At 44.2% G+C, this 13914-nt stretch overlaps 1 protein-coding gene across 1 annotated transcript in view; it reads right to left on the reverse strand.

Moving 5' to 3' along the window:
- TSTD2 (thiosulfate sulfurtransferase like domain containing 2) overlaps positions 1 to 13694 on the reverse strand; it is a 43290-nt gene extending 29596 nt beyond the window's left edge. Inside the window, exons 1-3 of the mRNA XM_040361075.1 lie at positions 13375 to 13694; positions 13062 to 13265; positions 3878 to 4203 (exon numbers count right to left, since the gene is read on the reverse strand). Of these exons, the coding sequence (XP_040217009.1) occupies positions 3878 to 4203; positions 13062 to 13244 (509 nt within the window). The 5' untranslated portion in view covers positions 13245 to 13265; positions 13375 to 13694. The remainder of the gene's footprint in view (positions 1 to 3877; positions 4204 to 13061; positions 13266 to 13374) is intronic.
- Positions 13695 to 13914: the final 220 nt, after the last annotated feature.

Consider the following 13914-nt stretch of genomic DNA (forward strand, 5'->3'; position numbering starts at 1 on the left):
ATTGAGTTGCAGTTCAGCGAGTAAAATAAGTAGGTGTTACAGCAGGGGTGTCAAACTCAATTTCATTGTGGGCCGCATCAGCATTATCATTGCCCTCAAAAGGGCCGGTTGTAGCTGTAAGATTAGATGTCCAGCGCATCCCCTCCCCATATATTAGATGTCAAGAGCCACACCACCATCAGAAGTTGAGTTCCCCACTCTCCCTTACATCACAGTGCACCCCCCTTTTCTTATGCTGCTGTTGGGAAGAAGCTGGATACATTGCTTGAAAGCAGAAAGTAATGCCGCGTACACACGATCATTTTTCAGCATGTCCAAAAAACTACGTTTTCCCATCTTCATCATTAAAACGACGTTGCCTACACACCATCGTTTTAAAAAAATGATCTAGCAAAGTGCGGTGACATACAACACGTACAACGGCACTATAAAGGGGAAGTTCCATTCGCCTTTGGGCTGCTTTAGCTGATTCCGTGTTAGTAAAAGACGATTCACGCTTTTCTGTCTGTTAGAGCGTGATGAATGTGCTTACTCCATTATGAGTATGCGCGGGTGTTTTACGTCGTTTTTGCCCACACACAATCATTTTTTACAACCCGAAAAACGACATTGTTTAAAACGACATTTAAAAATGCAGCATGTTCAAATTTTTTTTTTCCAGAACCTAAAAAATTATGTGTAGCCCACACACGATCATTTTAAATGACGTTTTTGAAAAACAACGTTTTCTTCATGCCAAAAAATGATCGTGTGTACGCGGCATAAGGGTCTGGAGTTCTCCTGCAGCTGCAGGAGAGGTGCGAGGGTCACATGAAATGGCCTGGAGGGCCGGATTCGGCCCGCGGGCCTTGTGTTTGACACCCGTGGGCTACAGTATGTGCTCATGTAGAACATAAATTAATCCTGTCAATTTAAGGTGCTTCTAACAACTCGTTATATGTATAAAAGACACCTGTCCACGGAATCTCTTTCTACCATTCAAACCTTACCATCATGGGCTAGACCAAAAAGCCATCAAAGAACCTCAGCAACAAGATTAAAGACCTGCACATGGCTGGAATGGGCTACAAGACCATCAGCAAGAAGCTTGGTGGGAAGGAGACAACAGTTGGAGCGATTATTCGCAAATGGAAGAAATACAAAGTTCCCATCAATCGCCCTCGGAGTAGATCTCCATGCAAGATTTTACCTCATGGGGTAAGGATGATCATGGAAAAAGTGAGGGATCAGCCCAGAACTACACAGGAGGAGCTTGTGAATGATCTCAAGGCAGTTGGGACCACAGTCACCAAACAAACCATTGGTAACACAATACACCACCATTGATTGAAATCCTGCAGCACCCACAAGGTCCCCCACCTCAAGAAGGCACATGTAAAGGCTCATCTTAAGCTTGTCAATGAACATCTAAATGATTCAGAAAAAGATTGGGGGAAAGTGCTGTGGTCAGATGAGACCAAAATTGTGCTCTTTGGCATTAACTCAAGTGTTTGGAGGAAGAATACTGCTATCCATGACACAAAAAACACCATCCCTACAGTCAAGCACAGAGTTGAAAACATTATGCTTGGGGCTGTTTCTCTGCTAAAGATACAGGCCAACTTTTCCGTATTGAAGGGCCAATGGACAGGGCCATGTATTGTAAAATTTTGAACAAGAACCTTCTTCCCTTCAGCCAGAACACTGACGATCGGTCTTCTAGCATGACAATGACCCAAAACCAGGGCTTTTTTTCCAGGTAGAACTTGGTGGAATTATGTTCCACCACTTCTGGATCAGACCCTTTGGTGCCTGCTCACCACAATCACTTGTAAACACAGAAGTCTGGTTTCTGTGTTTACAAGTTGGATGTTCCCAAAGTGCTGTATCAAAGCACATTAATAGAAAGTTATGTGGAAGGGAAAAGTGCGGAAGAAAAAGGTGCACAAGAGGCAGGGATGACCGCAGCCTGGAGAGGATTGTCAGGCAAAGGCGATTCAAAAGTGTTGGGAACTTTCACAAGTAGTGGACTGAGGCTGGAGTCAATGCATCAAGAACCACCACACACAGACGGATCCTGGACATAGGCTTCAAATGTCGTATTCCTCTTGTCAAGCCACTCCTGAACAATAAAACATGGATGGAGGAAGAATGGAGTGGCACACACTGCAAGATGTTTGAAGTCCAGTGTGACGTTTCCACAATCTGTGTTGATTTGGGGAGCCGTGTCATCTACTGGTGTTTGTCCACTGTGCTTCATTAAGTCCGGGGTCAACGCAGCCGCCTACCAGGAGATTTTGGAGCACTTCATGCTTCCTTCCGCAGGCGAGCTCTATGGGGATGCAGACTTCATTTTCCAGCAGGACTTGGCACCTGCCCACACTGCCAAAAGCACCAAAACCTGGTTCAATGACCGTGGGATTACTGTGCTTGATTGGCCAGCAAACTCGCCTGACCTGAACCCCACAGAGAATCTATGGGGCATTGCCAAGAGAAAGATGAGACATGAGACCGAACAATGCAGAAGAGCTGAAGGCCGCTATTGAAGCATCCTGGTCTTCCATAACACCTCAGCAGTGCTACAGGCTGATAGCTTCCATGCCACGCCGCAATGAGGCAGTAATTGCTGCAAAAGGGGCCCAAACCAAGTACTGAGTACATATGCATGCTTATACTTTTCAGAGGTCCGATATTGTTCTATGTACAATCCTTGTTTTATTGATTGCATGTAGTATTCTAATTTTCTGAGATTGTGGATTTGGGGTTTTCATGAGCTGTAAGCCATAATCATCACATTCATGACAAATCACGGCTTGAACTATCTTACTTTGCATGTAATGAGTCTATCTCATATATTATTTTCACCTTTTAAGTTGCATTAGTGAAATAAATCAACTTTTGCACGATATTCAAATTTTTCGAGTATCACCTGTATAATGGTGTCATTAACTGCTCACACGTTATTGTTCTCCAACTATATAGAAACTGTTCTGTAGACAGTAAAACCTACACTGATTTACCCAGAAGTTTCAACCACTTTATACTATATCCAAAAAGAAAATAAAGTTTTGGCTTTAAAGTGATTGTAAAGTCTTGTTTAAAAAAAAAAAAAAAAAACATGTTATACTTACATGCTCTGTGCAGTGGATTTGCACAGGGCAGCCTGGATCCTCCTCTTATCGGGTCCCTCTTGGCTGCTCCTGGCCTCTGCCTCCTGTTGAGTGCCCCCACAGCAAGCTGTTTGAGGGCACTCGAGCTGACCTGCAGCTCTGTGTATCCATTCAGACACTGAGCTGTGGTTCAGTCCTGCCCCCTCTCTCTCCTGATTGGCTGACTTTGATTAACAGCAGTGGGAGCCATTGGCGCAACTGCTGTGTCTCAGCCAATCAGGGGGGAAGTCCCTAACGGCCGAGGGACTCGAGGACATCGTTGGATAGAGATAGGCTCAGGTAAGTATTAGGGGGGCTGCTGCATACAGAAGGCTTTTTACCCGAATGCATTAAAATAAAAAAGCTTCTGCCTTTACAATTCCTTCAAATATTATTTTTTTGAATATAGCATATGCGGTTAAGTGGTTAGCACTTCTACCTGGCAGTATTAGGGTCATCGGTTCAAATCCCAAATGCCTGCCTGTAGTGTGCATATTCTCCCTGTGCCCGTGTTTGGGTTTCCTTCCACACTCCAAAGACATACTGGTGGGTTAATTGGACCCCTACTATGTGTATGTATGAATACGAGTTAGGGAGCTGTGTTCGTAAATTCCTCAAGGGTAGGGACTGATGTGATTGTACAATATATATGTTAAGAGCTGTGTAAATTGAATGTGCCATATACATTAAGTACCTGTAATAAATAAATAAAATGGTAGTTATTAAGGCATGCATATCTGTGTTTCTACCTTGTTAGCTCTTCTTTCTTGTAGCGACTTAAATCAGGTAACCAGTCAGAAACTGGACAGTGATTCCAAGACATTTTGGCTGAGGCACCGGTGTCATCATCAAGGTCAGTGCATGGTACAGTGGTTGCAGCAGCTATGGCAAGTTCTTGTAAAATACTTTGTGTCCTTTTCCAAATTTCATTTGCATGAAGTGCAGCCACGTGTCTGTGAACAGTCCTAAGGTCTGTAAGCTCTTGTCCGCAACATCTCCACCGAATCACATCTTCTTGTCCAGTGTGAAGTGCATCACTGGATGACTGCAGTTCTTTAACGAAAAGAGCAAATGCCTGCAGATGAAGAATATTGCTGTGGTCTTATATATGTCAATCTTAGTCTGACTTAGTGCCTAAAAATTGTTCACAACACTGCAACTAATACACATGTCTAAAACATAACCTTGGTCAGATGACAGTGAAACACAACAGGACAAGCCTAAATATACAGGGCCCGAAATACATTAAAGCTACTCTGTTGCTCCTCTAAGAATAATCAACCCCATGCTACTGGGGGGGGGGGGGGGGCAGAGCTGTTGAAGACTGAAGATTTCATTTGCCAACCACCAGCATCTGGATACATTTTTGTAGAGAAGGGATAGGTTCACCATAGACCCATCACGTATCCAACAGCAGTATAAGTCACTTCTGAGACAGACTAGATATACAGTAAAACCTTGGATTGCGAGCAAAATTCGTTCCGGCAGGATGCTTGTAATCCAAAGCACTTGTATATCAAAGCGAATTTCCCCATAAGAAATAACTCAAGATGATTTGTTCCACAACCATTTATTCATAAGTCCTTCAGTTTATAATCCATATAAAAAGATTATAGCAATGTGACCAGGTTGTGTAACCATAAAATGTTCATCCACAAATGGAAGCCTCCACAAGGGGATTGGAAGCAAAATCCAGCAGGAGCTACAGAGTATAAAAGAGAAGAGAAGTGTAGCAATATGGTTACATTTAATAAAGTTACAACATTTAGCAACTCACATGGTTGATGATTAAAAGAGGCACATCTAAGTATGCAGGGATCCGGGGTAAAGCTGTCCAAACTTTTTTTAAAGAGGGCCAGATTTGATGAAGTGAACATGCGTGAGGGCCGACTATTTTGCCTGACATTCTTCGAACCAATAAAACTCGGTTTAAGTGTGTTCGTCCGAGCACTAATACTCTGCCCAACAAGAATTCTCTTGCCTTTGTGGCCGTGTGTGGTGAAGAGATGAGCTCAGGTGTGTTATTTGGATATATATATCTTTTGTGGCCCCAATGAATCCCTGAGCGGCGCTCATGACTAAGGATGAGCTTGGACGTGTTATTTGGAAATACCGTATTTTTTCAGGAAAAAAACTTAAATTTTAAATAAAGAACTGTGAAGCAAAATAGGGGTCAGTGCCCATCTGCAGCTTCACTATCACAATGAATTCAGCCTTACCATTACCATGAATGCAGCCTCTCCATTGCCACCAGTGCAGCCTGATCGATGCCCATCTGCAGCCAAGGAGGGGTCGGGAGGGGGGGGGGCGGGACGAGCGCCAACAGATTACATACAAGAGAATCTAATGTTTACACAGCAGCCTCTTTAATACAATGTCCCGCCTTCTTATGATAGACAGAGGAGTCGTCCAATGGCAGCCCAGGAGACGGGACTTCCCATTACAGATGCCACCAAGTAAACAGGAGATTCTCCTGAAGGTGATCGGACGGCACTTGGCCCCTGCCCCTCCGAGGCAGAACCGATAAATACAGTATATATCTTTTGTGGCCCTGGGGGCCACAAAAGTTATATATATCCAAATTACCAGGGGGGCCACATTAAAACGAAACAGGGGCCGCAATTGGCCCGCGGGCCGGACTTTGGACATGCCTGACATAGACCATCTCCGCACCACCGTCTCTCACCGCTGTCAGTCTGCAATCGTGATCTGGGAAGACTACCCTGCAGTACAGCGATCTAAAAGCGAGACTTAAAGCTCTCGTGGAGCGCAGTCATGAAGGGACAACGTCAATGGCGGTGCGGAGGTCCGGTCTATGTGGACAGCTTTACCCCAGATGCCTGATACTTAGATGTGACTCTTTTAATCATCAACCATGTGAGTTTCTAAATGTTGTACCTTCATTAAATGTAACTGTACTGCTACACTTAGAGGTGGCTCTCTTCTCTTATACTTTGATGTGACACTACTTGTATATCAAGCCAAACTTTATTAAAAAATGTTGCTTGTCTTGCAAAACGCTCTCAAACCAAGGTTTAACTGTATGTCAGGCACAAGGCCCGCAGGCCGAACCTGGTCCACTAAGCCTTGTCATGTGGCCCTCCCACCCAGTTTGGCAGCCGAAACGTGGAGAAACTCCATCCCGCTACCGCTCCCCAGCTCTTACTTGTAAGTTGTAAACACAGTAGCCTCCTGTGTTTACAAGGCACAGCTTTGCTTTCAGCAGCTTCTAGATGTAACAGTTGTAGTGCACCTTTGAACTCTGTACGTAGCTTACCCCAGATTCAACTGGCCCTTTGAGGGCACCCATACTGCTGATGCGGTCCGCGATGAAATGGAGTTTGACACTCCTGCACTAAATTATGTAGCGTGAAAAGCTATTTACTTGCGTGTGCTTTATGTCTTTGCATGTGCTGTTGGGAAGTGAAAAACAAATGTCTATAGAGATTTGGGCCTACAAATGTCTATAGAGATTTGGGCCTGCAGCAGAAAATTAAACGAATCTCCAACAAAGTCTAGCTGAGCATAGCAAACATTTGCAACACACTTTTAATCAAAGAGTCCTAAAAAGAAAATAACACAATGCATTCAAGGCTGCAGCAAATGTTCTTGGATTGGCACAGGGGTGCTGAGAAGAGATTTTTCAAAGAGATTCTTTGAAAAAGCACTGAGTGCATGACATATCAGCGGTGACCCCCCTGCTACAACTCAAACAAAAAAAGGAGCTTCAGTCTGGAGTTCTCTGACTCAATTTTGTTTTCTGACCGATTTGCCGAAGTTCAATAAGCTGGACCAGCACCTACCGATTTCAAAGTAAAGCCTGTGATGCGCCACATATCTTAAATGGTATAAATATCTTTCTGCTGAATTCAACCTATCCACTTCCTTTGATTAGAGTTTGGTAGGTAAGCATCAGAAATGTTTTGTTATGTCATAAAGGGCATAGGGGAAGGCTAGCATTTATTAAAAGTTTAGGTCTGCTTCCCAAGAAGGCTATGCTGAAAAAAATACAGTGCCTTGAAAAAGTATTCATACCCCTTGAAATTATCAACATTTTGTCAAGTTACAACCAAAAAAACTTAAATGTATTTTATTGGGATTTTAGGGAATAGACCAACAGTGGCACATAATTGTGAAGTGGAAGTAAAATGATTGTTTTCAATTTTTTTTTTTACAAATAAATATCTGAAAAGTGTGGAGTGCATTTGTATTCAGCCCTTTGTCAACACTTTGTAGAACCACCTTTTGTTGCAAGTACAGCTGAAAGTATTTTTGGGTATGTCTCTACCAGCTTTGCAAATCTAGAGAGTGAAAATTTGGTAAATTATTCTTTGCTCTGTCAGTTTGGATGTGAACAGCAATTTTCAAGTCTTTCCACAGAGTCTCAATTGGATTTAGGTCTGGACTTTGACTGGGCCATTCTAACACATGAATATGCTTTGATCTAAACCATTCCATTGTAGCTCTGGCTATATGTTTAGGGTCGTTGTCCTGCTGAAAGGTGAAACTCCACCCCAGTCTCAAGTCTTTTGCAGACTCTAATGCCACGTACACACGATCGGATTTTCCGTCGGAAAAACCTTGGATGGTTTTTCCGGTGGAATTCCGCTTAAGCTTGGCTTACATATACACGGTCACACAAAAGTTCTCTGAACACACAACACTATGACGAGCCGAGAAAATGAAATTCAATGCTTCCAAGCATGCTTTGAATTGTTTCCCAGCATGGGTTGGAATTTTGCGTGTCGCAATTGCTACAGAATTTTTTCCGTCTAAATAATTTGAGAACCAGCTCTCAATCTTTTGTTGGCGGAAATTCCAACAGCAAAAGTCCGATGGAGCATACACACGGTTGGAATTTCCGTTCTAAAGCTCACATCGGAGTTTTTCTGTCGGAATTTGTAATCGTGTGTATGGGGCATAACAGGTTTTCTTCTAAGATTGCCCTGTATTTGGCTCCATCCATCTTCCCATCAACTCTGACCAGCTTCCCTGTCCCTGCTGAAGAAAAGCATTCCCACAACATGATGCCAACCACCACTATGTTTCACGGTGGGGATGGTGTTCTCAGGGTGATGTGCAGTGTTACTTTTCCACCACACATTGCGTTTTGCTTTTAGGCCAAAAAGTAAAATTTTGGTCACATCTGACCAGAGCACTTTCTTTCACATGCACACATAGGCTGTTATAAGCGTTTTTTGGTAGGAGAGTTTAATGGCTTAAAAAAAACTGAACTAGTGGGTTTTGAGGAGTTATTCAGCTGTAAAAAAAAGCTCTAACTCTGATAAAAGCTTAAAAAAGGTGAAAAACTTGGCTTTTCTGCGTTTATCATCATTTTTGAGACATAAGCTTTCGTGGGAGTATAGTTTTGCTAGAAAAAAAGCTGAAAAACTCTACTGCAAAACTTATTCTACAGTACAGCTAACACTACTTGCTTTTTTTTTATAATATCCAATGTGCTTGAGTAACTTTACTTTTGTTGAGAAAAAAAACAAACAAATCCCCTCTGGGTGATCAATGTGCATTGCAAGGATTTTAACAAACTTTTTTGTTGCTCCGAGGGAATGGCTGTGTCCTTCACCATGTCAGACTGATTGGGAGGGTCTGGTTTTGACATGTACCTGCTCCTACTTCTGGATAGATCACTGCAACTATCTGAGCAGAAGCTTTCTAATCCATGCGCCCGGCCCCTAATCTACATGCAGGACACATGAATTCCAATGGGTTTTTTTTGGCACGTGATCAGAGCCTGAGGCTCTAATTGACTTCAAAAAAGGGTGAGCCCACCCACTTGTGTTATAATAGCGAATTAATATTCGCTATTGTCTTCCCGATTCTCCTCCTGACCAATCAGGAAGTGTTTCCTGAGACCAAATTGGCCAGGGAGTCTTAATAACGTCTCAGGACACTCTGGCCAATTGTGTCTCAGGAAACGCTTCCTGTACAGCCTGGAGGAGAACCAAGAGGAGAATGGCCTGGCTCTTCATTCCCCCTGCCTCCTATATTAAGGTTAGTCTCCGCCGCCACCTTCTCGTCCATTAGGCCCCGTGGGGGGTTATCGTTGTGCTTGCGGTGATCACCACCTTCCAGTCTGTTTACCCCCCCCCCCCAAATATTTAGCACCAGCCACCACTGCACATATGTTAAATTCTAGAGATGCTGAGTAGGGTGTAATACTTACCTTAACCAGGTGACCTTAGGGATGAAGCCTTAAAAGAGTGGGTGCACAGGTCATATTGGGACATGTTTGTATATTCAGAGGAGGGGAAGTCCCTCCTGGAGAGCTGCTCTGGGGATTGAGGTCCTCCTGCCCTTCTTGCCAATGCATGCGTGCATCCCATCACCCTGTTTTTTCTCGTTTTGGCGCCCATATGCGTTCTTTTGTTTCTCTGTTCTAGTTCCTTTGCTCTAAAAAAACTGAAGTGTCTGCCCAAGCAAACTCTGGCATAATGTCTACAGTTACCTCCTCGCTTTTGGAAGTGAGAAATTAATGTGGGTTTTAGTGATGTCAGAATATCTTGCACTTTATACTACTTTGAATCGCCTTTGTATTATGTGAGATTATGCACCTATTTTGTTGTAAAATAATCTGATGGATGCTTTATTCTTTCATATAAATAATGAATAAATAAAAAAAGGAATAGTGGGTGCACAGATGGAGCAAGCCAACATGAGCTAGGACTAAAGCAAGTATTACTTCTTATCCCTGTTCCCCTAGACTTAACGAGCAGTAAACCCTTGCAGTACCGGGGCCAGGTATAGCCCACTGCGAGGGTCTTTTTTTTTTAGCCCAGATGTGGGCTTTTAATAGGAAGTAAACCCTGATGGGTTTTACTTCCTCTTTATTCCCCTGCAAAGTAAAAGCATAATGGGCTAGTATGCATCTGATACTAGCCCATTATGATGTACTTACCTGCAAACGAAGCCCACAATGTCCCCGGGGTCCCCCCGGGTTGCCACGTCCATCTTCATCCCTCTTCAATCCGGGCTGTGACCTCACTCTCGCGTATGCATGAGTGAGCCGACGGTCACTGCATGGGCCCTATAGAAACGGCACAATCGTGCCCTTTTTTAGTGCGCTGTGACATCGGTGCAAGCATATCTTCTAAACCGTGCAGGTTTAGGAGATATTTCCAGTACCTACAGGTAAGCCTTATTATAGGCTTACCTGTGGGTAAAAGTGGTGTGTAAGAGTTTACATCCACTTAAAAAGGGCTAAGGCCCCTCTCACACGGGCTTTCCGGTCAGGTCCGCCTGTCAGATTCGATCTTGTCTGTGAAATCCAGATGGATGGAAACCCTATTTGCCATCCGTTTTGTGGATTGGATGAAAACAGACAGATGGACCACTTTCATCCGATCTCCCCATAGGGGAGAGCGGGGCTCTGACAGGTCTGTCTCTGCACAATGAGCAGAGCCGGACCTGTCATCCGTCTGCTCAGTGGGGATCAGCGGAACGATTCCCCCCTGCTGAGCAAAACGGAGTCCACCGGGGCGGTAAGCCCATGTGAAAGGACCCCAAGTCACACACAGTGTGGTGACAGGCGTTTTACTGCATTGTAACACACCTGTCACTGTAAGGACACACAGAAAACAATTTTTTCCTGTGTGTCCCATTCATACTGCAACACAGCTGGGAGCTGCGATAAAATGCAGACATGCAATACAGAATCACACGGCACTGTACAGCAGAGTAGTGCATCATGTTGATATAGAGGGGCATGATGAAAAAAATAAAAATAAAAGTGAGCTGTGTGTGATGCACTGAATGACACACCACACTGCCCATATTGAGATTGGGAACAGACACCTGCCAGAGAGGTAAAGCACTCTGGCAGCTGTCCGTTCCTGTGTAAATACAGCCTTGGGCTATGGTGCTGTGTATGAATGTGTATTATTCTTCTCATTAACGTGCGTGGCATTAGAGTAACACATTCATTCAAATAGGCTGTCTAACACACCAAAAAAAGTTCATGTATGATTTTTTTGTACTGCAAGGCATGGTGGTAGTGCATTACTGTGAATTGTGGTGTGCTGTAATGCAGGTAGGCTGGTGTGTTAGAGTGCCATTAAAGGGGTTGTAAAGGTAAATGTTTTTTCATCCTATGCATTAAGGTGAAAAAACATCCGACAATACCACCCCCCCCCCCCCCCAGCCCCCTTTTTACTTACCTGACCCTTCGAAAGTCCCACGCTCGCCCCCGTCATCCTCCTCGTTTCGTAGCCTGGCCATTGATTGGCTACACTGGATGGATTGAAAGCAGCGCAGCCATAGGCTCACGCTGCTGTCGATCACATCCAATGAAGCGGCGCGCTGGGGGCGGGGTCGAGTGATACAGTGAGTGGCAATAGCCGCCGGCTGTATCACTAGAGCGCGCCTGCAGGAATTTAACACCATGCAAGCTCGCTCGCATGAAGGTGTTGAGTTCTTGCGGGGAGACAGTCGCCGAGGAACCCAAGAAGACCAGGTTTCGGAACACTGTGCAAAATGAGCTGCACAGTGGAGGTAAGTAAGTATAATATGTTCGTTATTTAAAAAAAATTATAAAAAAAAAATAAACTTTACGACACCTTTAAGAATGAAAGGCAGTGCACCAACGTGCACGAGTTATCACAGCACAACTGTGTGAACCCAGTCCAAGGGCTTACATAGCATCATGTGCGTTACCTTAAAGCAGGGGTAGGCAACCTTAGAGTGGTGAACCTCAACAACGTGGGAGAAATCAAAGATCACCGGGACAACGCACAATTTTTTGGAGCTAATCTAGTAAAGCCATTAAAAAGGAAGGCAGTTTTGAAGAAAACTTGGGGCCAGTTCACTCCGGGATCAATGCAGCATTTCCCATGTTTTTCCCGTGTGGTGCATTGTGACAGCCCATTCATTTGAATGGGGTGCAAATCATACTGGAATGCAAAAAAAGTAATGCATGCATTACTTTTAAAATCACGCTGCAGCAAACAGCATGGTACTGCGAAAACCATGCGATATGGTGCCCACAAATGCACCGCGTTTGCGATCTGCACCTGGGGTGATGTTAATAATACACACGGGCTAAATCGGCTTGTTCAATAAAAAAACAGCCTGTGTGTATGGCAGCTTGTCGGACAAGCATGCTGGAAAACCAGTAGCCGACCGGCTCCCGGTCAGTGCTCTTAGCCAATGGCTGAGAGCGCTGATCGGAGTGTTCTGGCGGGAGGGGGCATTCCCGTCAGAACAAAACAGCTCTGCGGGGGAGATCGCTGTACAAACATCAGATCGCTGGGTGTACCAAGCTTTAGGACCTATATTAATGGGTGTTGGCTTAGGCCAGCCCATTCATTTAAATGGTCTACCTAGCACACCACAACGGATCAAAAACTGTGCATTCAATGTACATTAGGGCACTGCGCTGCAACGCAAGCGTGCTGGGAAGGTACACCATTCAGAATGATTGGCACTGCATTGCACCAACATATGTTTCGTATTTCACTGCAATGGTGTAAATGGTTTAAAAAAAAAACGCCTTTCTTAATACTCACCTGTCCTGGCTGCACAGCTAGACTCTGCAACAAAGAGACCAATATTCTACATTTGACACATTTGGAAGTGTAGAATGGCAGTATAACCAATTGCAGTGATGGCGAACCTTGGCACCCCAAATGTTTTGGAACTATATTTCCCATGATGCTAAACTACACTGCATCATGGGAAGTGTAGTTCCATAATATCTGGGGCGCCAAGGTTCGCCATCACTAGCCTATTGCATTTTGTGGCTCCATCCGCCAACCCCAATGTCACTACATAACACAAAGGCACTTTAAGCACCACCAGCAAATTCAGGGTAAAATGTAAGAGGCACTGGAGCCATTGTACATAAACATCCACTGACAGTAAAAAGAGTTCGGAGAAGCCCAGCACTAGAATTTTCAATGTTTTAAATCCCAAATGACATACCTTCTTTTTTGCAAATGGGTACCTCTTCCGCGTACCGCCATCCAACCCTGCTTTCAAGGTGCTCTGCGGTGTGGGGTCAGCAGACCCATTCAAGTCTTCATCAGGAAATCTCAAGTCACAGTAGTCTAGCAGCTCACTGCAGGAGAAGACCTCTGCCTCCGTACAGTAGGAAGACATGGACATTTTTGTAGCAGCTTCAAAATACTAAGATTAAGTGGCGTACAAAAAAATAAAATATTCTCTCAAGGCACCGAGGCAGGATTGTTGTTTGATTCAATTCCAATAAAAAAATATCTAGCAGTAGATAACTTACTTGTGTAGATGTGTACAATATATAATAAATACTCTACAAGTTTGAATCCCTTTTAACTGGTTTCTTCAGCAGTATACAGTTACTTATGATACCTGAAGGGTTTACTAGCCAGTGCTGGACCTGAATTATTATATACCAAGGTAGGGAGATGTTACAACACCAGGTCAGCCTTGCCAGCACAAAACTGTGAATGAAGCTGCTGCTGCTGGGGGAAGCGTGTCAATGCCCCTCCCTCCAGGAAGTCTAGTGACTTAGGGATCATCTGCAATTCACAGGCTGCACCTATTCTCATTGAACACAGCTAGTGTGTAGGCTGGAGCTCTTGTTCATTCATGGAACTGCTCTGCCATTTGCTAATTTTGCTGCCCAAATTTCCATATTGGAATGAGGACTAGCAACGAGCACAGTGATTTCAATAAGAGCCCATCCATAACATACAGTGGATGTTATATCTTAACCACTTCAGCCCCGGACCATTTGGCTGCCAAATGACCGGGCTACTTTTTGAGATTCGGCACTGCGTCGCTTTAACTGACAATT

This window comes from Rana temporaria, chromosome 1 (assembly GCF_905171775.1).
Source record: "Rana temporaria chromosome 1, aRanTem1.1, whole genome shotgun sequence".
Classification (NCBI taxonomy): domain Eukaryota; kingdom Metazoa; phylum Chordata; class Amphibia; order Anura; family Ranidae; genus Rana; species Rana temporaria.